The 27,375-nt window shown below is 34.7% G+C and overlaps 1 protein-coding gene across 6 annotated transcripts in view; it reads left to right on the top strand.

The window, feature by feature from the left end:
* The first annotated feature begins 11,165 nt into the window (after positions 1 to 11,165).
* Positions 11,166 to 27,375, top strand: part of LOC144666194 (uncharacterized) — a 39,921-nt gene continuing 23,711 nt past the window's right edge. For all 6 annotated transcript variants that reach the window (XM_078527562.1, XM_078527556.1, XM_078527559.1 and 3 more), the window contains exons 1-17: positions 11,166 to 11,955; positions 14,919 to 15,026; positions 18,522 to 18,632; positions 19,543 to 19,653; positions 20,017 to 20,133; positions 20,806 to 20,925; positions 21,068 to 21,178; positions 21,628 to 21,738; positions 21,870 to 21,980; positions 22,686 to 22,796; positions 24,816 to 24,926; positions 25,547 to 25,657; positions 25,777 to 25,887; positions 25,988 to 26,104; positions 26,363 to 26,473; positions 26,752 to 26,868; positions 27,051 to 27,167. In XM_078527562.1, coding sequence (XP_078383688.1) covers positions 11,268 to 11,955; positions 14,919 to 15,026; positions 18,522 to 18,632; positions 19,543 to 19,653; positions 20,017 to 20,133; positions 20,806 to 20,925; positions 21,068 to 21,178; positions 21,628 to 21,738; positions 21,870 to 21,980; positions 22,686 to 22,796; positions 24,816 to 24,926; positions 25,547 to 25,657; positions 25,777 to 25,887; positions 25,988 to 26,104; positions 26,363 to 26,473; positions 26,752 to 26,868; positions 27,051 to 27,167 — 2,494 coding nt within the window. In that variant the 5' untranslated portion in view covers positions 11,166 to 11,267. The remainder of the gene's footprint in view (positions 11,956 to 14,918; positions 15,027 to 18,521; positions 18,633 to 19,542; positions 19,654 to 20,016; positions 20,134 to 20,805; positions 20,926 to 21,067; positions 21,179 to 21,627; positions 21,739 to 21,869; positions 21,981 to 22,685; positions 22,797 to 24,815; positions 24,927 to 25,546; positions 25,658 to 25,776; positions 25,888 to 25,987; positions 26,105 to 26,362; positions 26,474 to 26,751; positions 26,869 to 27,050; positions 27,168 to 27,375) is intronic.

Genomic DNA, 27,375 nt, shown 5'->3' on the forward strand with positions numbered 1-27,375 from the left:
TATAAATGTTTGTATTAATTGCGGTTTGTTCATGTTCTATTTATTACAATGAGTACATTGATTTTTATGCAAATATGGATAAAATACGGCGAGAATCGGTATATCATCGTAAATACCACATTGAAAATATCTAAATAGTATATGTTATGGAAATAGGGTACAATTGACTCGTGATCAAAGGAATCGGATTTATAAAGTGTTTGATATTATCGAATCCGCTATTCCTGTTGTAAACAAAGGTAGAAAAAGACTTATATCAACCAAATTCATAATTAAACAGCTTTTTTTGATGATGAATCTACCTTGTGAATTTATCAAAATTAGCAAAAGCAAGAAAACGTTAGCCTATTATCGATTGTATTGGAATGAGATTTTAGAATTAAAATTTGATAGTATCATGCACATTATCAGACAGTGAATTTTTTATCATATTTTACCATATACTTATCTATAATCGGGCTGTTATCACTTATGTAGTCATCGGTTTTTTCATCGTTATTAGGATATTGGATAGGTCGAATTCACCCGTTCGCAAAATAAATTTTAGTGTGTTAAGTATATGCATATAGGATTGGTTGCATATATACAATTTTGAATTTCAAATCGAGATTTTGATGTTGAAGCCAACCTTTATCAATAAAGCTCCCGTCTGATTGCAACAAGGCTGATACCACCAGTTGAAAGGATATACTATGCCCCCCGAAGCAAATAAAATAGCCAGCGTTGCCTAAATTAAACCTTTAATTTTTAGCTTTATAACCCAACATTAGTTTTATTTTTCAATTTTAATTTCGCTTGATTTACTTTACTAATATGATTCATTCGAATATATTTTTGCGTTCGGCATATATATTATATTTAGTATTTTTTTTCTATTTTTAAATCTTTTATAATTTTTGATATTTTTAATCAACCGTTGAATAGTTTTAGCCTATGTATTAAATCTGCAGTTTTCATATAATAGTATAGTTTCGATATTCCATTTATCTAAATTGCTGTATTCATGAATTTTTACTAAACGATTTTTATGTGATTTTAATTTGGATATTGATTTAAACCCAGCCAATTTGATCAATACTCATAGCATATTGCAAACAGCGATTTAAATTGATTCCCTATTTTAGTTACCAGAGATTTAAATATTTATCAAAATAGCTAAGAAATCGAAAAGAGCTCCTTACCCACGGAAATAAACTTCCTGATTTCCTACCTATAAAAAGCTGGTTTAACCAAAAAAACCTCGGATACTACAATTTTTGAAAAGGATCCAGAACAGCTCCGTCACTAAAAATATGGAAATCAAAAGTATTCACACCTCATATAATAATTTTGGTTGGAGTAAATATTTTTTTTCAAGATAGGCCTAAGAATATTGAAGCATTCAGTTGTTTATAATGACGGCTTGCTATCATATTTCCCTCTAAAACGCCATAAATAGAATCCATATTGATGGCTGTGTTGAAATAATTTATAGCTTATAATTGATATAAATTTGTTGAATGGATTGATGGCCAGATATACCATAAAAGTAAAATTTTGTAGTTTTGATTAAGAGCTTCCAGGATATTTTTCATGATAATAAATATAGTAAATCAATTTTGATTTTTAATTATAACCTGATATTTTTGTTTTTAGTTTTTCTTAACGTATGAATAGTTTTATGGAGAGTGCAACCAATTCAGGGTCAATATATCACTAACCCACATAATAAGAACAGCAGTATATTGATATTAATAAATACATTTATCCAATTTGAACTTATAGCCTTTAGAACTTAAGCATTTCATCAACAACTTTTTAAGTTTAAATCACACTCGGCACCACTCATTATGGAACAAAAACGAGTAAAAAAAGATTTTAGCGCATCTTGTTTATTTATAGAGAGAATCGAGATCAGCAAAATACATGGATACTATTATTTACAGCAACAGTTAGTAGAAAAGTACTTTAAATGTTTAAGGTTTTTTTGAATAGCGGCTAAAATAGCACTTGTTGTTGGAAGTAGATTAAAATATCGGTTTTATCGTTTGGGCATAATTATTTTATACGTAGAAAATTCTTAATTATAAAATTAGGTACGTTATTTATTTAACGTTTTTCGTTATTGTATAAGATCGGTTTATTTTTTTTTTATATTTTTTTTAAGATTGTATAAATAACGTATTTTCGATACTAGGGTTGTTTTTTGGTACAATCATATAGTAGGTGCACTGTTGTTTATCGTTTTATTAGCACAAAATTTCCTGCAACATTAAAAACAATTAAGATCCTTTGTTGACACCTGAAGAAAATCAAGAGCAACGAACGTAATCAGCACGATAGCTACACAGCTTTTTACCTGAATTCTTTTTTTCCAATCGAAATCAGCTCCCAGTTTTTAAAACCAATCAGGTTTGCACTTTGAGAATATTTGGTATGCATAAAATCATTCTATAGTCCCCATTCTTATAGTAGATAAACCTCACGAAATTTTTAACGTTTTAAATATAAAAAGAAGGGTTAGTTCCCGTATAGCGTACGAAAGTGCCCTCTATAGCTTGGCTAACAAAAAGCGAAAGTTAGTTTATCTTTTCGTTTTAAAATAGTTGAGAAAATCACGCTACAGTTTTATCCTTATAAAAAACGAAATAACAACGAAATAGTAGAAAAGAATTCGTCTAGCAATAATGTATACCAGCTTCACGAGGAAAAAAAATAGATAGAGAAAAAAATAAATCGGAGCGAAGTAGAAAAAAGTAGTGAGAAGAGAATCAGAATAGAAAGAGCGAAGAGAAAGAGAGAAAGATGGAAGACGAGAAAGATGAGAAAGATGGAAGATGAGAAAAACATAAAATGAGAAGCGGAAATGATCAAAAAGAAGAAGTAACAAAAATAGAACAAAAAGTTAACCATACACCGCCGACACACAAATGAAGCAACTAAAAAGTTGAATAATAATAAAGGGGTAGAGAGGGTGATCCTCCAGAATACAATTGAACCAGAAGATGAGGAGAGGATGAAATGCCAAATTATCCACCCCCGATACCAATTGATGAAGATGAGGATGAAGATGAAATGCCCAATTATCCACCCCCGATACCAATTGATGAAGATGAGGATGAAGATGAAATGCCCAATTATCCACCCCCGATACCAATTGATGAAGATGAGGAGAAGATGAAAGCCCAATACACCCCCGATACCAATGATGAAGATGAGGAGAAGATGAAAGTATTGAAGTATCACCCTCAATAGAAGGAAGAGAAAAGAAGGGCCCTAGTTAGTAAAAAGCTGATCAAAAGAAATAGATAAGAACGCAAATATCTAGCTGAAGAAAGACGTCGCGTCAAGTTTTATTAGGGAAGCCTCGAAAAGTGGTAAAAATTATGTTAAAACGGGAAAGTATGTGGGGTATCAAGATGATCTATTAAAACAATCAGATATTACAAAAAAATTAACAATATTAAAACCAGTTGTTATAACTAAGCAAAAAATACAACGTATGGAGTACAAACGGGTTCCTTTCTCAGCTTTGGATTTACAGGAAAAATCAAAAAAATTAAAAAAGACCCCCGTAAAACTAAATATAAAAAAAAACCAGCCATAGAAAAATCATATATGATAAGATAGAGGGTATGAGGAGGGACACAGCGCCTGATTCTGATAGAGAAGACGATGAATGGGAAGGTGGTGGTCTAGCCCATAATTATAAGGCTATTTATTACAGAGACCCTGAAAAACTTATTGAAAAACTGGATTTAATTTGCGGAAGCATTAACGCTGGGAATACGAGTTATGAATTAAAAAACCAAGGTATTACAATATTGGATGAACTGTTAAGAGTAAAAAGAATTACAAAGCGTCTATATGAAAAAATTTATAACAACTATTTATCTAATTTAAATATATATAATGGAGAAGCATTAATACTTAGTTCATTCAGGGCGAAAAGACAAGCCAATAATTATAATCAGAAAGCACATGATTTTACAATTTATCTTGACCAGCCTTTATTCCTTGATCCAAATAAAAATTATGAGATGGCACTAGACGAAATAATCAGTATGACGTATAGCTGGTATAATATTTCGGCTCATCACCAATAATAAGATTAGATATCGAAAAACAACAGGTAGTGATACAAGTTTTAAAGATATCGTTTTTCCAGATGGCATGTATTATATAGTGACATTGATACTTTTTTAAAAAATACAACTGGTAAAGATGGTGATGATTATCCATTTTTAGTTACGTTTATTTATCATATTTAGAACAAAATAACCATACAGCAAAATTATGAATTAGATCTACTTATCAGATTTAATATGATATGGGTTTTGATAAGAAAATTTTATCAGCTGAAGCAACATCAGTGATAAAATACCTGATTTAACAAGGAGCGTTGATATGATAGTATTATTGTGATTAACTCACCGATCATGACAGATGAACAAAAATTATTTATAAGCACAAGGAACGTAGATTTCTTTATATTGAACCAGAAGGTGAAATTTCACCAATAATAAAAAAGTATTATCAACAGACTAAATAACCGATTCTATAATCGTCCCAGATAAAGAAATCATCGGCGTCAACGATCAAAGAGGTAAAATAAATAAAAAAAAACGAGTAACGAATGTCAAAATATAACCCTAAAAAATTATCACGTATAAAGGATCAGGTTTAAAATAAAAAACGGACAAGTAAAAAAATAATACCAAAACACCAAAACAAAGACAAAAGAAAAGTTTAAAATCCGTGTTAAATAGAAGTGAAAAAGCTGGTATCTTATTTTAAAATTAGCACAATTGAATAAATAAAAATAAAACAGAAGAAGAAAATTGAAAAAGTTATTACTCCGATTCAACTGCAAACACCCATATCGACCTGCAAATGGGTAATCAGGAAAAAAAGGGTATATTAATATGATGATAGGTCTAGTTGGTTTGATTGGTATAATGGGTATTTTATCGTGAAATATAAACTTGAGAAAAAGGCTGATGGATCGAAATTGCGGTCAATGCTCTAGAAACACCTGCGCTAACGTCAACGATAAATGATAGTACCAGTATTATAAATCAATATGATAACTTCAGGAGGTAAAAAACCTTACGATGGTAATGAACATAAAATCTCAAAAAGGAGACTGAGACTAACCGTACAGTAGCACCAAATGGTACTCGAGATAGAGCTGTATTAGCTGGCGATTTAAGAACAGCCCCAAAAGTAGGAGCAATAAAAGAGCTGAATTTGTTCACAATCAAAAGACGTATACGCAATCATCCGTTAAATAGTTTTCAATTTCAAGAACTCCGCGATAAAATGATACCACCAAGCAAATCGAATAAAATAACACTAAATGATGATAGAAATTTATATAGAGTTGCTGGGGATGAAAACGATAGTTGTTCAAGATTTTCAGTTATGGCTACCGCGTTTAAACTTTACATCAGCAGGACAAAAATTAGTGAATAGTAGTTTTTAACAGCAACAAAATGAAATAAGAAATATAAACACACGCCAACACTGACTGAACAATACACCAGATAAAAACAAAATTCTCAAAAAAAGTCAAAAAAAACCCCTTTATTTTTTTAAAAAAACGGGTGAAAGAGTACATACTACCTGTGAGCATAAAATACTCCAGAATATATATGTATTAAACCAAATAATAAACATTCAAAAACAGAACAGATACAAACAGGAAATATAAAAACTATCCATCTAAAAAAAAGACGTTATAATCAAAAAATATACAGAGAAGTACAAGCTACTGACGATAAGAAAGATTAGAAAAAAAATTAAAAAAATGAAAATTATTTTATAATAACTAACAAAAAAGAGCAAGAAGAGCACAAAAACAAAATACAGAAGGCAAATGAAAAAGCAACCAGAGCAATCAAAAACAAGGAATGATAATAAAGCACAGATCAAAAAGAAGGGTACTGAGTAACCTTACAAAAAGACAAATAACACGGCACAATAAAGTAAAAAGTGAAGGAAAAGGCATTACACTGACTTTATCTAAAGCCCAAATAAGTAAAATGCGAAGGGATATGATTGGAAAAGGAATTCAAGTCACTCCCCCTCAAGGAGGGACAGGAATGCAAATAGAATACCCTTATTATTCACCAAAAGACCAAAAAATGGTGGCAAAACAAACTACCAAGTAAGAAAGATTAACACAGATCTCCTCCAGTAATAGGATCATGGTAAAATAAATTAAACAGGTGGATTAGTGCTCCAAAAAAAAAAATCTTAAAACCGAAAAGAAAGTAATAAAGCCAACATCCATAAGAATATACCGATGAGTAATTTGATTAATAAAATGGTGCAGATATTAAGCATCCCAATAGTGATGTTTTGTCAAGGGATAAAAGAGTACCACATAACATAAACAAGCATTATTTATTTACAATCTTGAACCATCTTATATGAGCGGTAGCATTGGGTTGCAACTTATGTAAAAGATATGGTAATCAATATTTTGATAGTTTTGGTATGCCTCCATTTCAAGAAAAGTCGATCACGCAAAAAAGAAGAATTAACATGATACATCAAAACAATCAGATACAGAATATAAATACAACCACATGCGGATACTTCTCTTATACTTTCTCAACGAAATAATAAGGGAAATCGATATAATTTATTAAAAGTGTTTGACAAATGACACAATGAATAATGAAAAATTCTCAACATCAGAAAAATAACTCAAACAATGACTAAAACGTATTGCGTACGTGAAAAAAGACAAACTAATTCAGTTCCTAGTTCTGAAAAATATGTGAGAACAAAAAACAATCGTTTATTGCTCAAATCAAAATGCGCTTTTGTGGTATTACTAAAACCCGTTTTGTTAGTGAGAAAAAAGGGCGTGGAGTAGGTGAAACGATTAACAAAAAGGTCGGCGAAAAGATTCCAGGGTTTCAACAAGCTCAAGACGTTGCAAGCTTCATAATAGGTATTACTGGTGGTGATAAGGATTTATTTAAAAAGTATTGGTCGGGTGATATCGCAAAAGGTGCCTTCAACACGAAAAACGGATATTCTCAAAGAAATTCTGGACATCTCCAAGTGAGCATCAAGATCCGTCATGCTCTGGAACCGTTTGGGATAAAAAAGCAGGAAAATGGAGGAATAAATACTGTGATTAATATCTAACATATATATAATGTGTGAATATACTGCGTTTCATGTAAGAAAAAAAAAATTCAATAAATAAAAAGAAGACAAAATCAAAAAACGGAAAAAATATTGAAAAATCAATATGCTCAATCTGTAAAAACAAAAAGAGTAAATTCATCAAAGGTGAAGGTATCGATATTCATAAAGCTATTCTGAAAGTAGCACCCAAAAAGGGGTTTGTTATACCAGGCCATAAATATACCGGTCCGGGTAATCCTCTTGAAAAACAGGTAAAATGGGATCCAAAAACAGGTAAAATACTAAAAATATATGAGCAACCAACTGGCAAAACAGACGCTGTTAGCATGCAACATGATGTAGATTATTCTGTATGTGCTAACAAACCATCAAAAGATCAGGTTAAATGTAAAAACGAAGCTGATAAAAAGATGGTAAAAGCCCTTGATGCTATCCCATGGAAGGACAGACAATGGGGTCATGCTATTGCTCTAATACCATTGCAACCAAGGCTAAAATAGGTATGGGTGTTAAAAAGCCAAAAAACGGAAAACGGCGTTGAGTAAAAATGATTGGTCTCAAAATAGCCGATGAGTTAATAAACCAATCAGACGAAAATTTAAAATAGAAGAGTATATCAAATGGAATTGACGAATATGGTCTGCTGATTTAGTTTTTATGGATAAATTTCAAAATGGAATAAAGGTTATAAATATCTATTGATATAATTGACGTATTAGTAAATTCGCTTGGGTATACAATTGAAAGATAAGAAAAGTACATCAATAACTAACGCTTTCAACAATATTGTTATTAATGAAAGGTAAACTGAATTTTTGGGTCGATCAGGGATCTAATTTTATAAAAAAATCAAGGAATGGTAAAGCAAAATGATATTAAGATGTATTCCACTTTTAATGAAGGTAAAGCTGTTGTTATTGAGAGATTTAATAGAATTTGAAAAATAGAATGTACAAACAGTTTACTATCAAGGTAATAACAGTATGAAATGCTACCAAAAATAGTAAAAGAATATAATATCAAAAATAGCTCTAAAAATGACACCCACAGAAGTTAAAGAAAAAGAATGAAGGAACTTATACTTTAACCTATACGGTGATATGGAGCCACAGTAAACCAAAATTAAGGTTGTGAAAGGTCCGAATATTAAGTATAAACGAATTTTTTCGATAAGGGTTTACACGAATTGAGTGAAGAAATTTTATGATCCAAATACTATCCCAAAAAATGAAAGATAGAAATGAGAATAAAGGTGCTTTTATGAACCTGAAATAAAAGAAAAAGGATGTAGAATTATAAAGTATTCGGAGGGATTAAGAAGAAAAAGTTAGTGAAGTGGAAAGGAATAATGATGATTTTAATAGTTGGATAAATGAAGGATTACAAATATATAAAATTCGTGTTTTGATTAGGATTTGTATTGAATAAAAGTTTTTTTTGACAAAGTTTATATAAAAGTTTTATAAAAGTTTATTGTATATGATGTTAGTTTATAAAAATAGAAATCGATTATGTTGAAATAGAAAAAGAATTTTTATAAATTCACATATAAAAATATAATTTAAAATGATAAAAAATATAATTAAAAATTTACCATAATTGGTAAAAATATATAAAAATTAAAGAATAAATGTTGAAGTTCGAAGATATTTATGAAAAAGAAAGATGGATGCAAAAAGAAGGTCAAGACTTTATATGCATCTAAAAAGGAATGTTTTTGTATTTGTAATAATTATAATATAAATTATCCGGTAAATGGAGAATCTATTAACAAAAAGATATTAAAAACAGCATCATTACAACAAAAAATCAGATTAAACGCACTGTATAAATGATATAAAAAATAATTATAATAAATATATAATGACATCAAATACATCAAAGAAAAATCGTTGAGATGATGAATTCATAGAAAAAATTGCATTAAAGACAATAACTTTTCTTACAATAAGTGAAAAGGAACAATCAAATAGATTAGTTAAATTTGTACTGATCTCGGTATTATATCAAATATGATCCTACATAAAAAATGTTCAAAAATCTGATAAAAATACAAAAAATTATATTGAAAATGTAATATAAGACGTTCATTTTAAACGCACTAGAATCCAACTCCAACTCGCATCAAATACGGAAAAGTTTACTATATCTACGCCCATGAAAAGAGTCATGTCTTGCTGATAAGAAACATCATAAGCACTTTAATATTGCTAAAATGCTAATATTGCTAATTCGCTGAGATAACGCCATCTTTTGGAAGAGGAAGAAGAAAAGGAGGAACATTGAACTAAAACCTTGTCACGTTTTCCAAAAGGCCGCCTTATTTATTTATTCTAAGCCAGCAGTGTTTGCCGGTATATAAACTAGTTCCAGGTCATTTTCGTTCTTTTTACCTGGTTTTTGAGATGCCTGACAAATAGTATCTTTTTAGATTGAACTTGTATCACTCTGAGATTCTGCACAGTGCTTTTTTTTTTGACAGGGATAAACTGGTTATACAGGCTTTGTTCTCGGCTTAGTCATGCTCAGGTTGCTTTTCATCGGCTATTATTGTCTACCTCTAAACATTTTAAGGGGTTTTAAAATCTTTTTTGTGCGACATGTTGACTAAAACAAAATTGGAAAAGACGAAATTACTCTTAAACTTCACGGACCGAACTGTAGAATACGGCCTGTAAAATTGACTAGTCACAGCCCGCGCACTATCTGAGGGAAATAAACTTTAGCGTTCAGTGAATGATTTATTTCAATTTTCAGATTGAATCTCCATAAAAATTGTGAGCTCTATAACAGCTTTGATCCACGTGCGGTTTAAGATAAAAGTGCGATTCGCACGTTTTTTTTTTTTTTTAATCTAATAAAAGAAAATGTCTGCTGCGTGTTTCTGATACATGAAATGCCCAACAAGTTAACTGGATAAATTTTTCGCTATGTTGTATGTAAACTACAATGCTGTTTAGCATTTTTGTTGATGTGTTGTATTTTTAGTTATTTGTTTGACCCTTCAGGACTTTCCCGAATGTTCGTATTTGCAAGTACATATTTGCAATAGATAATTTACTCTCACTTTAGAGAGTCACCTTATCTGGTAATTATATTAATTAGTTTAGGATAATTATTTGTTTGTTTGTTTTTATTGGTGTATTTCCTTCTATCTTGTCTTAGATACGTTTTCCTAGGCGGAGCAATTTCGTTTTTCTCAATGTCAGACACTTGAAATACACCCCTCACAAGACCTGCATTCTGCCAATGAAAGGGTTTTTGACAGTCAATTGAGCAAGTAAGATACCCGTGAAACTAAATTGACCGTAAATTTGTAAATCCGTCTGTAATCAAAGAATGGTCCTCTTTATGCTTTCGTTAGCTAAGCGATGAACATCTTAAACTGCCTATATTTAAAAGGGAATCTTCTGGTTATTTTATCGTACGGAACGCATGTACGCAGTAATTTCAGCCAAAGTGTAATAGTTTCGTTTTGTGATATTTGCTCAAACTCGAAAGCGTATCGTCATGCTTTTTAGGTAAACACCAAGTGAAGTGGAACAAATTTATGATCAAATATCTGTTTTCGAAGATAATAAATTATTATGAACAAACAATCCGGCTACAAAAGAATTTGAACCAAAATAAATTTCTAATTTGCTACATAGAGATTTCAACTCGTGTTAGCGCCACGACACTATAGCGCTATTAAGGAGACCCCCTGGTTTCGTAATTTGACAAGGGCAATTGGTAGAACAGAAATGGGCTTGACCGATATATAGCAGGTTAAAACTGGTGTTACGGTGTGAAAGTTTGTACAACATATTAAACTGGCAAACGAACAAAAATCTTCTATGGCCTATTTTTCTTTGACACAAACATCGAAAGGAAGTGATAAGGCAATATTTTTGACGAGATGAAGAAAAATCGATTGATGAAGCCTGTCTTTTACGTCATTCAAGAGGCATCTGTTCCAAGATGATGTAACCAAAGACCAGTCCTTAATTTATTATTACTGGAACCAGAATAGCATCGAAGTGACTAATGTAGGCGTCGTTTTTGTATTTTCGAGCTTTTTTCGACGAAAAATATGGGTTAAACAGAGGGAAAGTATGTGGATTTGGCTATGATCGGCGAATATGTTCCAAGACCTGGTCCGTCTATTGCTTGTGGTTGTTTTCATAATTATTGTTCAACAAGGCAGCGCACGGGATGCTAAACAAAAACATGGCGGCGAAAGTAATTCGACGAAAACAACAAACATTCCGAAAAACCGGACTACAGATGACAATAACAAGTTCAATAAGAACGCAAAAATTCTTAGTAAACGTCTCGCCAAATTGCGGAAAAATCGTGGCATATCATTGGCTGCTTTAGCAGGACTTGATCGCACGGCTCTCGGACTAAACCCTCTCACAGTGCCATATGGAACAAGACTCGCCTCACTCGGTTATCAGCAAGCTCCTACTTTGCAACAGCTTCCACAATACCGGGGCTTGGTTCCGGCCACGGGTGGATTAATTCAAAACACTGCAGCACTGAGATTGCCATACGGACTTCAACTTGCCAGACTGATACCTGCCCTGAATCTTTATCGAAATCGACTGCAATTGCCCGGAAATGGAGTAGGTATGGCCACGGATGTTCACGTTTACAAAGGACCTAACAGATTAAAATATGATTCGATTCCACTGAAGCCCGCCGTTGAGCAACAAGCGTTAATGAGTAATGGACTGGCTCTTCCAGCCTTGCTTCAGTTAAACTCTGCCGGGGATCAGGGTCTTGGTGAGATACCAGATGAAAGCGAAGCTGACCTGGATGAGTTAGGTATGTCATTCCTTTAAGTTGTTATTATTAGCACTCATTTCAAGTGGGCAATCTGTTTCTCGACCAATAATTGGGTTTTATTTTGGGATTTCCTCTTGAAAAGATAAGACAATTTGCCGTTACCATCTATAGGTACTTGAGATGTGAAAGATTCTGAAGCGTCATAATAAAGTGCTTTTCCTTTGCAAGTATTTGTGGGAACAGTTGCTTTGTAATGTACCAATTGATAATGCCCACTTTCTTAATTCTTTGATAACATTTTTCATCGACACACTGGCGAAGAAAACGAGAACTCGAATGAGAAACGCTTTCCAGTGTTGATTGCATCGATCTGACATTGATTGCTTAGTTCTCTGACAAAATTGACCTTGACTTTACAAAAATAACAGCACCGCGGATGTAGGTGCAAAGTGGCTTAATTCTATCCAGTCAAAGTCAGTTTTTAAGAGCTTGTCGTCCACAAAGGTAAATTAACATCTGTATGCACCTTTGATTCTTTTAGTGGATCCTTTCGTACGGCTAAGGTGAATTTCTGTGGCTGAAACCCTAGAGTTTGTTCATTTAAACGAGTGCAAATTTTCATATGTTTCTGCTAGCTTTTATATTTAGGCAAATGCGATTGGACAAATTAGATTTGGTTTCTCAGCTATATCTTGCAAACGGCGTGCATTTAACGATATCGTAAAATTATCGAGTTTACCATTTTGCAAAATTGAAAACGAAGAGTGCAAAAAATGGCAAATTACAATAACTTTCTATTTCTATTCTCAGCTACAAGCCGTATTAAATAAGAAACTAACAATTCGTTCTCTAAAAATAAGTGACGGCTGGGTAGTATTCATTGGCGAATTTAAAGCGGCTATTATTTTAGTATACAACTTGATCTAGAGAGCACTAATATTCAATTTTAAGTGATATTTGCTTAGGAGTTTTTTATTTAAACAAAGCACCAGTAGCTTATTTACTTTATTGGTTTAAAATCGAACCTTTCCTCAGCGTAGGTATGTATATATTTGGGTTTGTGCAACTTGTTTAAGGCAACATACAGCTTTCCGTCGCCTTCTCCTTAGTTTCTATATTCCTGGAAATTAACTAAATTCCCATCGGTGACATCTTGCATGCAAGAGTGGAAAGTTCTAGTCAATAAAATGTGACGCTCTTCTGATTTCAGTCACTTTGGTTTTTTAATGCTATTTTTTGAACCTATAAGAATCGCTTTTTCTTTGCTTAGTATAAATGGAATAAAACCTTGAGGTTCTCTTTTTAGCAATCTTGACTTTCATTCTCCGGGGAAAAGAAAGATTATTATTATTTTGAAGATATTCTTAATTATGTGGTCTAAAAGGTTACGTCATTTTAAGAGCCCACTAAATCCAAGACGGTTCTGCAGCTGAAGCATTTCAACCAATCACTACAGCACCAGCAAAATCGAGCTAGACACAGTTACGGGTGACTGCTTGTATTTTGTTTCCCTTCCTATTGAGCCTACAACGCTCAAATTTTTAACACCTTGTCATGGTAAAAAAAAATATTTGAGTTTTTTCCTTACTTTCGTAAAAAGACTAATAATATGTAAGAGTACTGTGCTTTTTAAGGACACTTTACACACTTAATCGTGTATACTCGACTTGCTTAGATGACATATCGGGCGAGATTTACAGAGCCATGGCTCAGAGGGAGACCTGTAACGAACCGTACCAAAATTGCACTATTAGGTCAAACCGTGTCAGCCGTGTTCCCCGCCCATGTCGATCTAGTTCTATATTCGCCGTTCTCATATGTAGTTTGAAAATATAGTCCTCCAGATTCGACTTATAATTATCATCTTACTGCTTACACTCGTTCATCTTCGGGAGACTCAAGTAAAAATACATGTACCGTTAAACTTTATCAGTTTTGTATATTTTGAGGGAGGATACGTTGAGGCAACCTTTATTACGATACGTGACGCTGGTGGTGCGATGGGCGGTGTTTTGGCGCGAAAATTGGCTTACTCTTTTTATGTGAAATGACCATGTTCAGCCTCCGTTACAACTTATATTGCTCAAGTTAAGCCGCAATTTTAAAATTAATTTATACTCGCTATTACGCAGATTTGTTGAATGCACTACCAAATATAATGTGTTAATAAGTGTTTATCTCATTTACAACAAGCGAATTTGTAAATCAATTTTTCCGCTTTACTTTGTCTTTGGCCTCGCATCTTGATTTCCAAAGAATTTATTGAGTGACTCCAGAAGAGTTTAGTCTTCTAGAAGGCATAGGTGGTTATTCTGGCCAATCTCAGTAAAAATTGCATAAGTTTTCCGGTTGGTGGTACAGATTATAGTAAATCGGCAAATCTGCGACCTAATTTGATATTCCAGCCAGTTGAAGAACAATCCGCGAACTACCTACCTGGCCTTGACCCGAGCGGGGAGGAGGGCCGGTATCGGACTCAAATTAGGCCACACTATAGTTTGAAGACTGTTCTGTAGGGAAATAAGAGATCTAATGAAAGCGAGTCGAGAAACTGTATTTTTCCAGCTACGTTCTAGAGGTGGTGTCCGATTCTTGTTGAAGTAGCAGGCCTTGCGTAAATAATCTTATTCTGGAAACGAATCGAAAACTTTAACCCATAAAAACTGCTCTCGCACGCTTTAAATCGCAAAAAAAAAAAAAAAAAAAAATACACTTAAACAAAGCAAAAATTATTTGTACTTTATTTTATTATAAATACAAAGCCGTAAGAGCAGATTTTAGGAAGCAATTATATTTAGTGAAGAAAGTTGAATAATTAAATTGACAAGCTGTGATTGGCCTATTGTTTAAAACTCAAAACAAACATTTGTGCCTAAAATAAAGCAAATTTCAAAATTCTCTTGATGCTTTTTTGAAGCGTGACGAAAATGTCTTTCATCCCCAGTTTAGTTACTCTATTGAAGTCGTGACGTCAACTTGACAATTGATTCATTCGTTTCTAGGAGGTGTTTGTTTAACAAACCCTTGCCACAACGGGGGATCCTGCGTTAATGTCGGCGAAACCTTTGAGTGTATTTGCAGAAAAGGCTTCACTGGAAAGAAGTGTAAAGGTAAGTATTTCATACATTGCACGAGCTTTAAGCTATCGCCTCACAGAAGCACATGTTATGATACACATTTACGTCGCTTTTGATTATTTACACTGATTGAGGGTTTGGTTTTCTTCTGCGCCCGGTTGTTCAAGTCTCTGATTAGCGCTAATCCACGATTGAATGCACAAATCGGCGATTAAATTTTAACCGGCGATTAGATTGCGTTGCTCAAAGCCCATTTAGCGCTAACCAACAATTAAACTAAGGGTTAAATTTTACCCACCTCACTTCTAAATCGGCCTATTAAACTGGAAAAAAAACTGACTTCTTGTTTGTGGGACAATTGCGAAGTTATCAATATAACGATACCATTCTCGCTTGTTGTGATTAAGATTTATGATCTTTGACCTTAAAAATAATTGTATTTACTTTTTTGCTGTACATTTCTTTTCTCTGTTAAGCTATATAAAACAAAAAAATACAATACAAAAAAGAGGCAGATTTCCGAAGCGAGGTCACGATCTGAAACCACTTGACCAAATCAGCTAGTCATCACTATGATTTAATGCGAGTGGAAACATGATTATTTTCGAATCGGACCAGTTAGTTTTACGTCGCCACCACTGTTTTCGTTTTATCACATGCGACACTTTAGAAGCCATATTGGAAACCATCGCAGTGCTTACACGAGGAGAAGTGCATTATGGGACACTAATCGCCGATTAGCGAGACAATATAAGTAGTTTTACACCAAGTACTAACCGTTAATCGGCGATTAACTAATCGCGCCTCTTATCGGGCTTTGAACAACGTTCTGAATTGGACCGATTAGCCAACCCGGTGTTACTGATTTTAATCGACGATTGTTGAGGCTTAATCGTAGGTAAGTTTAATCGGAGTTTTGAACAACCGGGCCCAGGAATGTAAGCAGAAAATGAAGCCAAAGTGAGTTAAAAGTCGTGTACTTTACTACTTGTTCAGGTTCGGTTACGTCCTCTTCTTAAGTGATGCAGATAACAGCGTAACCGTGTTAGTTTTCGTGACAGTGGACAGAAACATTCAATTCAATAAATTACGTTTCCATACTGAGTTCTAGCCGGACCTAGAGTTTATACAAAGCCGCACAGACTGACTCTCAAAAAGGTAGTGCGTTTTGCGAAGAAGTACATTATCGGTGATATTTTCTTTATGAAAAGAAATAGCTTGTTTAACTGAAAGAGTTGTAAAGTTTGCGTTCACACATTCAATTCAGTTAGCGATTGCAAAACAGCCTATTGCTATAGCGTTTTTGAGGTCGAATCCCTTGAAAATTATGCAAATATGACATTGCATTACACTTGCTGTAGTCACGGCTCCCAGACTGCGCTTTCCGCAAATTACTACAGAAAAATCCGAGAATCGAGAAAGAACATGTAAGAAGTCTTGAAAAAATAATCCTGACTCGTAAAAATGCACAGTAATACTAAAACTTAGAGTTACATATTTTTTGTTTGTAACCAAAGTATAGCTCCTTATGGTGCAGCTTTTAGCAGAAGATTTTACATATGTTTCAGACAGCAAGTATCCCGATGATTTAAGACAACACAGATACTTTTTAACCACAGTGCAGCGGTGTTTTACGCTAATATTAACCAAAGGGATATTTATTTTGCAGAAATAAATGGTTTTATGTAGCTTGTTTCGTAAGTATTTACCAGCTTCCGGTAAAATTCCCTCCAACTATCACTTCCGGTTACATTTTCGCGGGCTTTTACGTTACGAAGGCGCGGTTACATCGCCTTTTCGCTTATGGCGTCAACGAGTGAAGAAAAGTTTCCCTGCCAAATGGTAGTCTTGTCTTTTATTATCCCAGCAAACAGAGTTTTGCCAAAGCAACACATACATACTTGTTTATATGCATGGCATCTAATCTAGGAGGAACAGGATACATAAAATCTTTATTTAATCTACGATACTTACCGATTTCACGAAATTAAATTTTATCAAGGTGCAAACAGAAAGATTGTGCACTATCAGAGAAACAAAAGAGAGCGACTTATTTGAAATAATTTTAGGCTCTCCTTGTAAAATTTTCATTAGTTCAAGGTGATCTAAATTAACAAATTAGTCTCATTGCCAAATGACAGTCTTAACTACCTTATTTTTTTATCTTTTTGACAATTTTGAAACAAGTTTAAATCCACTAAGGATTGAACAGCAAATGTCAACGATCGTAGCTCCTGCAACTTTTCGTGAGAATTTTTTTTTCTAACTCTCCGGTTGCATCTATGTCATTTATATTTACAACGTGGTAGTATAAACAAATTTGCAAAACACAACACTGTAAAATAATAATGTGTCTAAAAAACCCGAAAAAAAGACAAAACAGTTATTGTTACCAATGTGTCCTTCCTTTATATATTTCAACCCAAAAACATAATAAAATTATTTCGATACTATTTAAAATATTACGCTGATTATATGTGTTTCGATTTAAAAACAAATATTTCCTTGAAAGGGTGTGAAAAATTACATGGGGTCATGATTGTTTTCGAAAACCCTTTTCTTTTATTAGGAGAGTTGTGTTGATACTTAGATAATGCAGAGATGCCCATGCTGACCTTTTTCAGCAGACACGCATTAAGCTTTATATCTATAATTTTAGTTAAAATTCTTGCATTTTTACTGAGATGTGACAAACAGAAAACTTTTCACGTCTAAACACTTTTTGTCTGAGTATGGTTGAACAAGTTTCGTTTGGTTTCTGCGTTTACAAGTGTAAGCTAGTGTCGTCAGGTCACTGTTTGTATTATTCGGACCATATCGATTTTTCTACAATTTATCACTGAACGTATTAAATAGATACCAAAATAGCATCATGAAAGAGACGATATAAGTCATATACGTTGTTTCACGTAGTTTATTTTAAATTGGAAAGTGCTTATTTTAGGTTTCTGCACTATAAATTGGTGGCAATAATATAACTTGTCAATAAAAAAAACAGGCGTGGCTTAAATTGTGAACCAAAACGAACCGGTAACAAATATATTGTAAAAGCCGTTGAAAAAATAAGTTTAAAAACCTTTCAATTTTATGTCAAGGGGTACTGTTATTTTGTGTTTATATGGCGCATGGTTGAGCCAATCAGATGGCCAAAGATCATGAACTGTCATCACTCGAGACAATTCATGACTAACACCACCCGCTTGGACCGTCCGCTGTGATGACTTTCAATTAAAGGGGCGGTCATTCACCCGTTTCAATAAAACAGAAGGGTCGTTCTTAATCCCTGATGTAATCAGAGAAGTTCAGTGAACAAGCATGTGGCATGGCAAGTGTTTAGGCTTCCGTGTCGACAAGGTGTTCCTTCTTTGCCGAAATTACATGCTTCAGGGATTTTCTGTTGGTTTTGGTCTGTGAGCCGGAGAACCTATGTAGCGAATTCAATGTTTTTCGTGGGCGTTTTCCTGCTTACGAAAGTATTGTTGGTATCTGCTCAATTTTCTTTGATGCTTTCTTCCCATGGCGATTCAGAAAGAAATCCATGTCTGCCCAATCCCTGCCACAATGACGGACAATGTACGGTTTCTGGATCAAGTTTCGATTGTTCTTGTACCATTGGATGGAAGGGTGAAAGATGCGAAGGTATGTACTAAAGAACTTTTAGATAACATAAAAAAGAATCACATTTTTTTAAAGGAAAATACCTAAGAACCCTGGAAAACCAGTGTTGGACTTTTTGTCCGATCGACGTTCAAAAAATACGAATGATACAAAATATAGATGCGTCTGCCTATTCCTCAACAAGCCAAATTCCTCCGTGTACGCGAAAACGCTTCTTCTGGTAAAAGCTTTTTTTTAGAGCTCTGGTTGATGACCACAGACAATTCCAGCCCATAACCCGGCAGGACCTACACAACATCATTGTTTCCTTCTGTGTTTTTGACTGTTTAACGGATGGCAGCCTTGACTTTGTCTTTTTAAACACCTGGTTTTTTATTTGAATATCTACAGGTGGAAGTCAAACTACAGGGCAAGTTGAATTGACCACGGTCACAAATAAACACTAGACCATTTAACCGTTTTATGGGCTTACCACTAGACCACCCAAATATTTATGGCAATAGGAAAAAAACAAAGTTGGTAATCGTTTTATAGAACATAGAACCATTTTTTCTCTTTTTTAAATAAAAAAACGTCTCATTTATCTACTTTAAAGTTCTCTTGTTCAAGTTTGGCTGATGTAAACGCCATTTCCATTTACCCCCTGTGGCTCATTACCTTACTCGGTTTTTTATAAACAATACCACATCTCGATGGATCTTAGCTGATCATCGTCCGTTACAATGGATTTGCAAATGTTTGAATTTGAATTAATGTCAGCAAAGCCAAAATTGTGTAATTACATTTAAAATTAATTTAAATATCTGCTTACACATTATAGCTGACGATGATAGGACATCAATAAAAATATGTATTCAAAATTTAAAAAAAAATCGTTTGTGTTTTAAAAAAAATTCTAACCAGGGATATCATATTAATTCGTTCCTTATAGAGCCCAACAAGTGTCATCCAAACCCATGTATGAATGGAGGGTCTTGCACAGAACTACAGTTTGACTATGAATGCACCTGTCCTCATGGATTTCATGGAAAAAGTTGTGAAGGTTTGAAATAATTTTAACGCTCCCTCTACTAATTATAATTTTGAATAGCAACCACTAATATGCTTATACACATGTAGGACTTGTGTCGAAGGCAGTACTACATTTGTAAGTCCTAGGTAACTTTCTTGGTTGTAATTAATTTTGTTTTATGTTAAATCCAACTTGCGTAAGTAAAACCTGCATGACCTGACATTCGAGAAACTATTGTTATTTGCCATCGCCTTCGAGTATATTGACAAGACAAGGAATTATGGATTACCTTAAAATGTCATTCTGTGGCATCAATTCCTAGGCACTCAGCTAGAGTGGTTTTCGTTGTCAATGCGCATTTTAAGTACATGACTACTACTAAACTGATTTCAGATAAAAGAACAAGTTGCTCTCAAAATCCGTGTCTTAACGACGGCCATTGTATTGAGACATCTTCTGGGAGCTACGAGTGCGTGTGTAAGCCTGGCTTCTCAGGGATGACATGTGCAGGTAAAACAACTTATCATCATAAAAAAGCTTTGTAATCTCAAATAATCATTCTATTCATTTTTGAATACCTGTGTAAATATAAAGGTCAGTCGTTGGGAATGTGATTCATGGAAATGACTGAATTAGAAAGTATTATTCTTGATGGCTGCAGACATTTATTTACTGACAAACCAATGACTCAGAATTTTTTGTTTATATGATAAATCATTTGGCATCAAAATGGTGCAACAAAGGCGCCCTTTGAAACCTCTTTTCCTCAAGGTTTATTTTTATGACATAACATCCTCTCAAATTGCAATTGCTCATTGTATAATTTACTGCTCTTTCAACATGAATTAGCTTTGTTTATAGCGCGGTTTTCACTTGAACTTGAGTGTCTAAAGTAATTTGCTTTTACTTTGGATTTGCATAACTACGCTCATTGATAGGCTCAAAAATATCACGTCACTTTCGCAGCCAAATGTGAGTTAACTCGTGCACGTTTTTATGCGCTTAGTGACGACTACATGTAATTACTTCGAGTTTTGATTGGTTAATTGAACTGCAAGTGTCCCTCGTGATTGGATAGAGTAATTACTTTGGTTTTGGTCATTACGACACAACTGAAAACTGCTCTAACCTGTGTTATTTATTAAATACAGTATATTTCTTACTTTATTCTCTTTTGTGCAGTAACACAGAACAAATGTTTACAAAATCCGTGCGAGAACGGAGGGACCTGCATTGATTCCATGGGCGGAGCAGGATATGAATGTCGTTGTCCAGTGGGATACAAAGGAATCAACTGCGAAGGTAAAACGTCGATGTGTGCACTTATGGAAATGGGCAAAACTATTGTGCTCAGACACCCTCCACTATGCAAAAAGACATCGATTCATGCGCAAGTGGGGAGTTCAATCGAATTTAAGGCTTTGTGCTTGTTTATCATCAACAGAAAGAAGTCCATGCCAACCGGACACATGTGAAAATGGCGGCACGTGTTTTGAAACACAAAGTGGCTTCAAGTGTTTGTGTCGAGAAGGCTACAGTGGAAAGTCCTGTTCAGGTAACAGAGTTTACTCGCAATTCATTGGTTTTCTTGCTTGTTACTTACATTTTCTGTTTTGATTTAGTGTGCAAAACGGCATTTTAATGTAATTATTTACTGTCCACTGGTTGAGCCTGACTAGATAACCCTATGGTTTATCCAAGAGGAAAATAAGTTTGTTTCCGAAAATGATGACAAACAGTGGTTAGTGAAGCTCTAGGTTTACCTTTCAGAGTGTAGTTAAGTGTTATAAATGTATTTCAATTACTTATGTCTTCCATTAAAATTTAACTTCTTTGGAACACGTTTTTACAACTCAGCTATTAATAAAGCTTGTTTTGCGCTAACATGTCGTATAAATTTCCATGTGCCTCTTTTAAAGGATAAAAAGCCTAGTAGTATATAAGTCATCAAAGGAGTGGATACTGAAAACTACAAACATAAAGCAAAGCCTTGTTATTTTTCAGCGCGGCACAGCTGTCAGCCAAACGTGTGTAAGAACGGTGCCAAGTGTATTGAGCATGACAATGGCTTTAAATGCATATGTCCGTCTGGATACAAAGGTTCCTACTGTGACGGTAAGTTAATAATTATCCGTGTTTACCGCACACTTCTTTTCCCAAGTAACGACTTACTAGATTATATGCCGGATTTCTCAAGGACGCTTTGTGTCTCATATCAGTTATTTTACTTACTTTTCCACCTGTAGAACTGGACCACTGCCGCCCTAATCCTTGCCAACATGGCGGAGATTGCGTAGAAACGGAGAACGGTTTCAAGTGTCATTGTCAAGCGCAATATCAGGGATTACACTGTGAGGGTAAGAATCAGAGAATCCAACTTTGTATTGATAATCACCTTAAGCGTCTCACTTTCCCGCCAACAGTTCCTTTACAGACTAATCGCTTTAGTGTACTTGTGTACTTTTCTGGCATAGTCTATAAAGTATAGGTCGTATAGTGTGATCGTCCGGGCTAGAGTAGCTCTGAAAAGAAATGTTGTTGGTGATGACTTATAAGACGTTTGGACAACCTGAGCAGAAGTCATCTTCAGAGTCGAAGTCACCTTCACAGTCACTAACAACAACAGTACTTCTCAGAACTACTTTAGCCCGGACGATCACACTATACGACCTGCTGATACCCCTGGGTTCAAACCATTTATTCTATATAGTATATACCTAATTGAAGAAACGTGAAAAGCATAATCTATGAACGATATAACCCAATAGTATTCTAAGTAGACAGCCTAGGTAAGCTTAGTCATATTCATTTTATTGATAATCAAGATGTTTTCTTTCTTTGAGAGCCTTGAGAGCATGATTTATGTAACCTGTTTGATTATCAGTTTATTCTGTCACAATCCACGATTTGTTTATCCCGATTTCCCAGTAAGCATTGGGGGCGCATCGTTCACGGTTTACGCTTTGCATGGGTCAACAACTCTTCAATCAGGTATATACAGTCATTGATGACTAAAATACATAATCCTAAGGCCCCTGATTTGTTTTTCGCTTTTTCTTTAGATCTAAATATGTGTATTCCCAACCCTTGCAAGAACGGAGGTCAGTGCTTGGGTTACGAGGGAGGTCACAAATGCATCTGTCTTCCTGGATACAAAGGAGAAAACTGTGAAGGTACGTATGTGCGCATGACACAGAGCTGTTTGCTAAAAAGCTTCATGTAATCAAATCCAAAGTGTTAGAAGCTTGTTTTTACACAGAGCACTCAAACAAAAAGCAATCTAATGCTAGAATTAAAGGCCATTCTATGTTTTCAGAGACGTCCTAATACACGCAAGTTGTTATTTGGTAGTCTTACTGGGCAAGTTACTGTAAGCGCTGTAAACGGGATTTCGTTATTTAAGAACTATTCTTAAATAACCATTCGACCCTTAAGGCCACCTGAAAAAGAAACTTCTACAAAACATTTTTAGCCAAGACAGTCATCGATTCCCAAAATAAAAACAAGTCCATGTGTCTTTAAACGCTCAAAACGTAATCGCGTTTTAAGATTTACTCCCCTTAAATTTAAGCAGTCTGCTTTAAAGAATAAAGGCAAGTTTTAATCGTAAACAAATTTTAGTAACACAAACGTTTTACCCAATATTTTTGGTCAAATTTGAGGAGAAATAATGGAGAAGACCGCATAAACAAAAGACCTACTTTTCATAAATATGTATTTCCTAGTGTTTTCCGGAGGTACCACGGTAACATTTTTGTCAGAGCAGGTGAAAGCAACAGGTTTTGTCTTTTAACCCTTTCACGGTCACACTGGAAATGCTAGTGTTTGTTAAAGTTTCTCACGATCTTAATCTTTTCTCAATGTTGCTTCTGAGCGTCTTATAGTATATCTCATCATCTGCTTGCTTGTCCGCCAATATATAAATCTTGTAAGATGAAATTCGATGTTTCTACATGTAGCTCTCTCTAAAAAAGGTGTAAAGCGTACTACGTCTTTTGGTTTTTCGTGTCGGCTTCGACATTTCGTAAAAATAGACTACGAGATATCTTTCAAATTAAACAAATTAAATTTTTCCGATTGTAATTTTCTACAGTCAAAACTGATTTTGAGAACTGCTTTTTCAAAACACTGTTAATGTTTTATGTTCTTTTGCTGGTGGTGGTCACGGTTATGGTTTAACTTTTCACTGATGTCGTTAGAAAGATTGAAACTTTGTATATGCGGGGACTAAATTAGCCCGAGTTATAACAGTCTTTATCATTATTGATAACAATTCTATTTATTTGGGAAAAAGCACGAGACGAACCTTTTAAAAAGGGAACGGTTTCGATCGCTCAAGATCAGAAAGAACAAGATCGCCGGGCAAGAGATTGGATGCTAAAAGGTTCCCGGTAGGAGACTACAGGCCCTAAATTGCGAGTAAAATTTATTGTAACTGGATGGCGTAAAATCTTCAGCAATGGATGGCACAGCAATCTTTTATCCAACATAGACAAAAACTAATCCTGTTACGTCTGTTCTTCGATTTACACCATGCTCCAGCAAAGTTGGTACATTTACCAGGAACCTTTGCTTTGTGCCAGATTGCGAGAGAGAACTACAAGCGCAATACTTCTAACAATCAATTGTGCCCTGATCTATAATTATATGGGGAAGTCGAACAAGCACGTAAGACCGAGTTAAAAAAAAAAAAAAAAGACAAAACAAGACAAAAAAAAAGACAAAAAAAAAAAGAGACAACTTACGAATGTAGGCTACCACATTATAATTAACCCAGCCCTCGCTAAATACGAATAGCGCATAGGAGAACATTGTTTACTGGGAAACTTTGGAAGCGCTGGAGGAAAAAATGGGCAATTACTACTAAAATTTACTCATCCATGGGGTAATTGAAAGGAACTTATTCGTCAATGAGAATATCAAATGGTGTAATTTTTTCTGCAGGACAGAGCCTTCGTGAATGTTCTTGATGAAGGTTGGCTGATCTCAGGAAAGCTTTAATTGAAAATCTAAGAGAAACGCACGCATTAAGCGTTTTTTTTTTGTTGAAATTGATCAATCAAGACCAATTTCCCGAACTTGCGTCAAAGAAAAGCTGATCCAAAGAAATTTATTTTATATTACCCACATGTATTGATATCAGTTAGTGTTCTGCGTTAGTTTACTACTTAACTACTTAATTATTATTTTAGAAAAGAACCCGTGTGAACCTAATCCTTGCCACAATGGAGGAGGGTGTTTACAACAAGGAGATCATTACAAATGTACATGCAGGAGAGGTTACACAGGAGAGCAGTGTAAAAGTAAGAATATTGTGTTGGGTAATCAAATGACGGCATGGGAAAAAAGAGAAAAGATAGAGAAGAATTTCATATGTACTTTTATGACAAAGTGCTAAAGAAATTACGATTAACTCGTTTGTCCACCATTTATACAACAAAACAAGAATTTAAAAAATCTAGCGATGTTAATGAGTCAGAGATTTCGTTTAGGTTCAGAACTTCCTTCAGCGTCTTAGGAGTAAAACTTGTCCAGTTCATTTTTGTTTTCTTTTTACCGCACAAACATTTGAGAAAGGAACAGCCCTATGCGTATTGTTTGACTGAAAGGAACCCGAAACAAATACGACAGCTTGAGTGTAGAGGTCACCATTTTGCTTTGATTTAGATACAGAATGATTGCAAAGCTGATTATTCATGACAGACGATTTGTATAAAGAATCGGACTGTATGTAATAGCTTAAATCCATAAAACTTAACTAGAACTTTTACATGTAAAATCAATGCAAGAAAGTCCCTAATAGTTGCAATTCTCTTTTTTCTCTAATCACATATATGGCCTATATGCAAACCTGAAAGCTACTTTAAACTCTAAAAATCTAATTCTCAGTCTTATCACATTTCTGTTTTTTTAAAAACTTCAGTGGTCGACAGTTGTTTGTCCAATCCATGTCAACACGGTGGAACCTGTAAGGCAGAGGAAGGAGGGTTTGTCTGTACTTGCCCTGCTAGCTTTAGAGGAACATTTTGTAACGGTAAGTACCTTAAGACTAACATTGAAAAAAAGTAAAGCATTGAAGTCACTTTAAGAAATTAGAGCAGCATTTAATAATATTGTTTTGCCAATATTCTGCATGTTTTTTCTTTTAATCAGAGAGGGAGCCATGCCATCCAAACCCTTGTCATAATGGAGGAAAATGTCTTTCTACATCCGATGGATTTGTTTGCAGATGTGCCACGGGATATAGAGGAGAGACCTGCACAGGTGTGTTATTTGCTTTTCAGTCAGTCAATAAACAGTTGGTATCTGTTCTTTACTTTCACTAAAGCATACTTATTCTATGAAATATAATTTTTGTTTAAAGAGGAAGACGAATGTCAACCAAACCCTTGCCTTAATGGAGGACGATGCATGGCCCATTACTTTGGTGGTGGCTTTGATTGTGAATGTCCTCTGGGATACAGAGGGACCACGTGTATGGGTAGGCGTAAAATTCATAAAGAGATGCTAACATCAAAAACGAAACCAAGACATTCATTTATTCATTCTAAGTGTGTAATTATGGATAAGAGATAACATAATGATCAGTTTGTTCGGCTGCATTCTCACGAGCAAGTTGGAGACTTACATAGCAGAAAAAAATATTAGCTAATGCCCGTATTCCCAACAACACAGAGCTTTGAAACATACTTCCGCGTTATCGCGTTTGAGATGTAAATTCCTTTCCTTTTCATTTTAGAAAAAGATCCCTGCAGGCCTAATCCTTGCGGCCATGGTGGTTTTTGTACGGAAATTGGTGGAGGCTTCGCCTGTAACTGCACTCTGGGATTCAAAGGATCAACCTGCCAGGGTAAGAAAACTCGACTCAGTTCACACCAACCAAACATCTTTTTTTCTGTTAAACCAGCTTCAACAGAATAAAATAATTTTTGACTCTTAAGTGGGAGGCGTGGCGGCCTAATGGTAAGTGCGCTGGACTCCAGTCCAAGTTCGAGCCCTGGCCAGGTCATTGTGTTGTGTTCTTGGAGAAGGCTCTTACCTGGGTTAGCAATGGTACTCAACAAGAACGATATTAAGAAGAATTGTTTATGTCCTGATACGCTAACGTTGTGCTTAACTTGGTCTTAGAAATCGATCAATGTCGTCCTAATCCGTGCCAGCATGGTGGCTACTGCCGAGAGGTTGTAGGAGGGACTGGGTTCGCCTGCCAGTGCATCACGGGATATAAAGGGTCACGGTGTGAAGGTAGGAGAAATAAACTTGAAAAAAAATGGCTTGTTAATTGTGGTAGAAGTATCGACTTTTCTTCTTTACTTCTTTTTTCATTTGATTCCACCTCACACGTATATATTCCATTCAACATATTTACGTATTTTATGTAGCTAGAGCTATTTGGTTACGAATTAATCCCTACTTGTTATTCATAGAAAAAGACAGATGTCATCCCAACCCCTGCCTCCATGATGGAATGTGCATGGAGATCAACGATGAGCTGGGTTTCTTATGTAACTGTACGACAGGATATCGTGGCACACACTGTCAAGGTAGGTCAAATTTTTGGGGGAAATCCATTTCATGCATTTGAATTTGAGCTAAATGGAGTGCTACGTTAAATAAAGTTCTTATCTTATATCTTAGTAGCTTGCGTAACTGCAATAGTCGTTGTTTTTGAACTACTCTCTATTTTTCTCGCGACTTAGGCGTTCTCATTTGATGTTCTGCCGCCGAAACAACTCCCCCTTGTGCGAAATC

This window comes from Oculina patagonica, chromosome 9 (genome assembly GCF_052425735.1).
Source record: "Oculina patagonica isolate OP01 chromosome 9, crgOcupat, whole genome shotgun sequence".
Classification (NCBI taxonomy): domain Eukaryota; kingdom Metazoa; phylum Cnidaria; class Anthozoa; order Scleractinia; family Oculinidae; genus Oculina; species Oculina patagonica.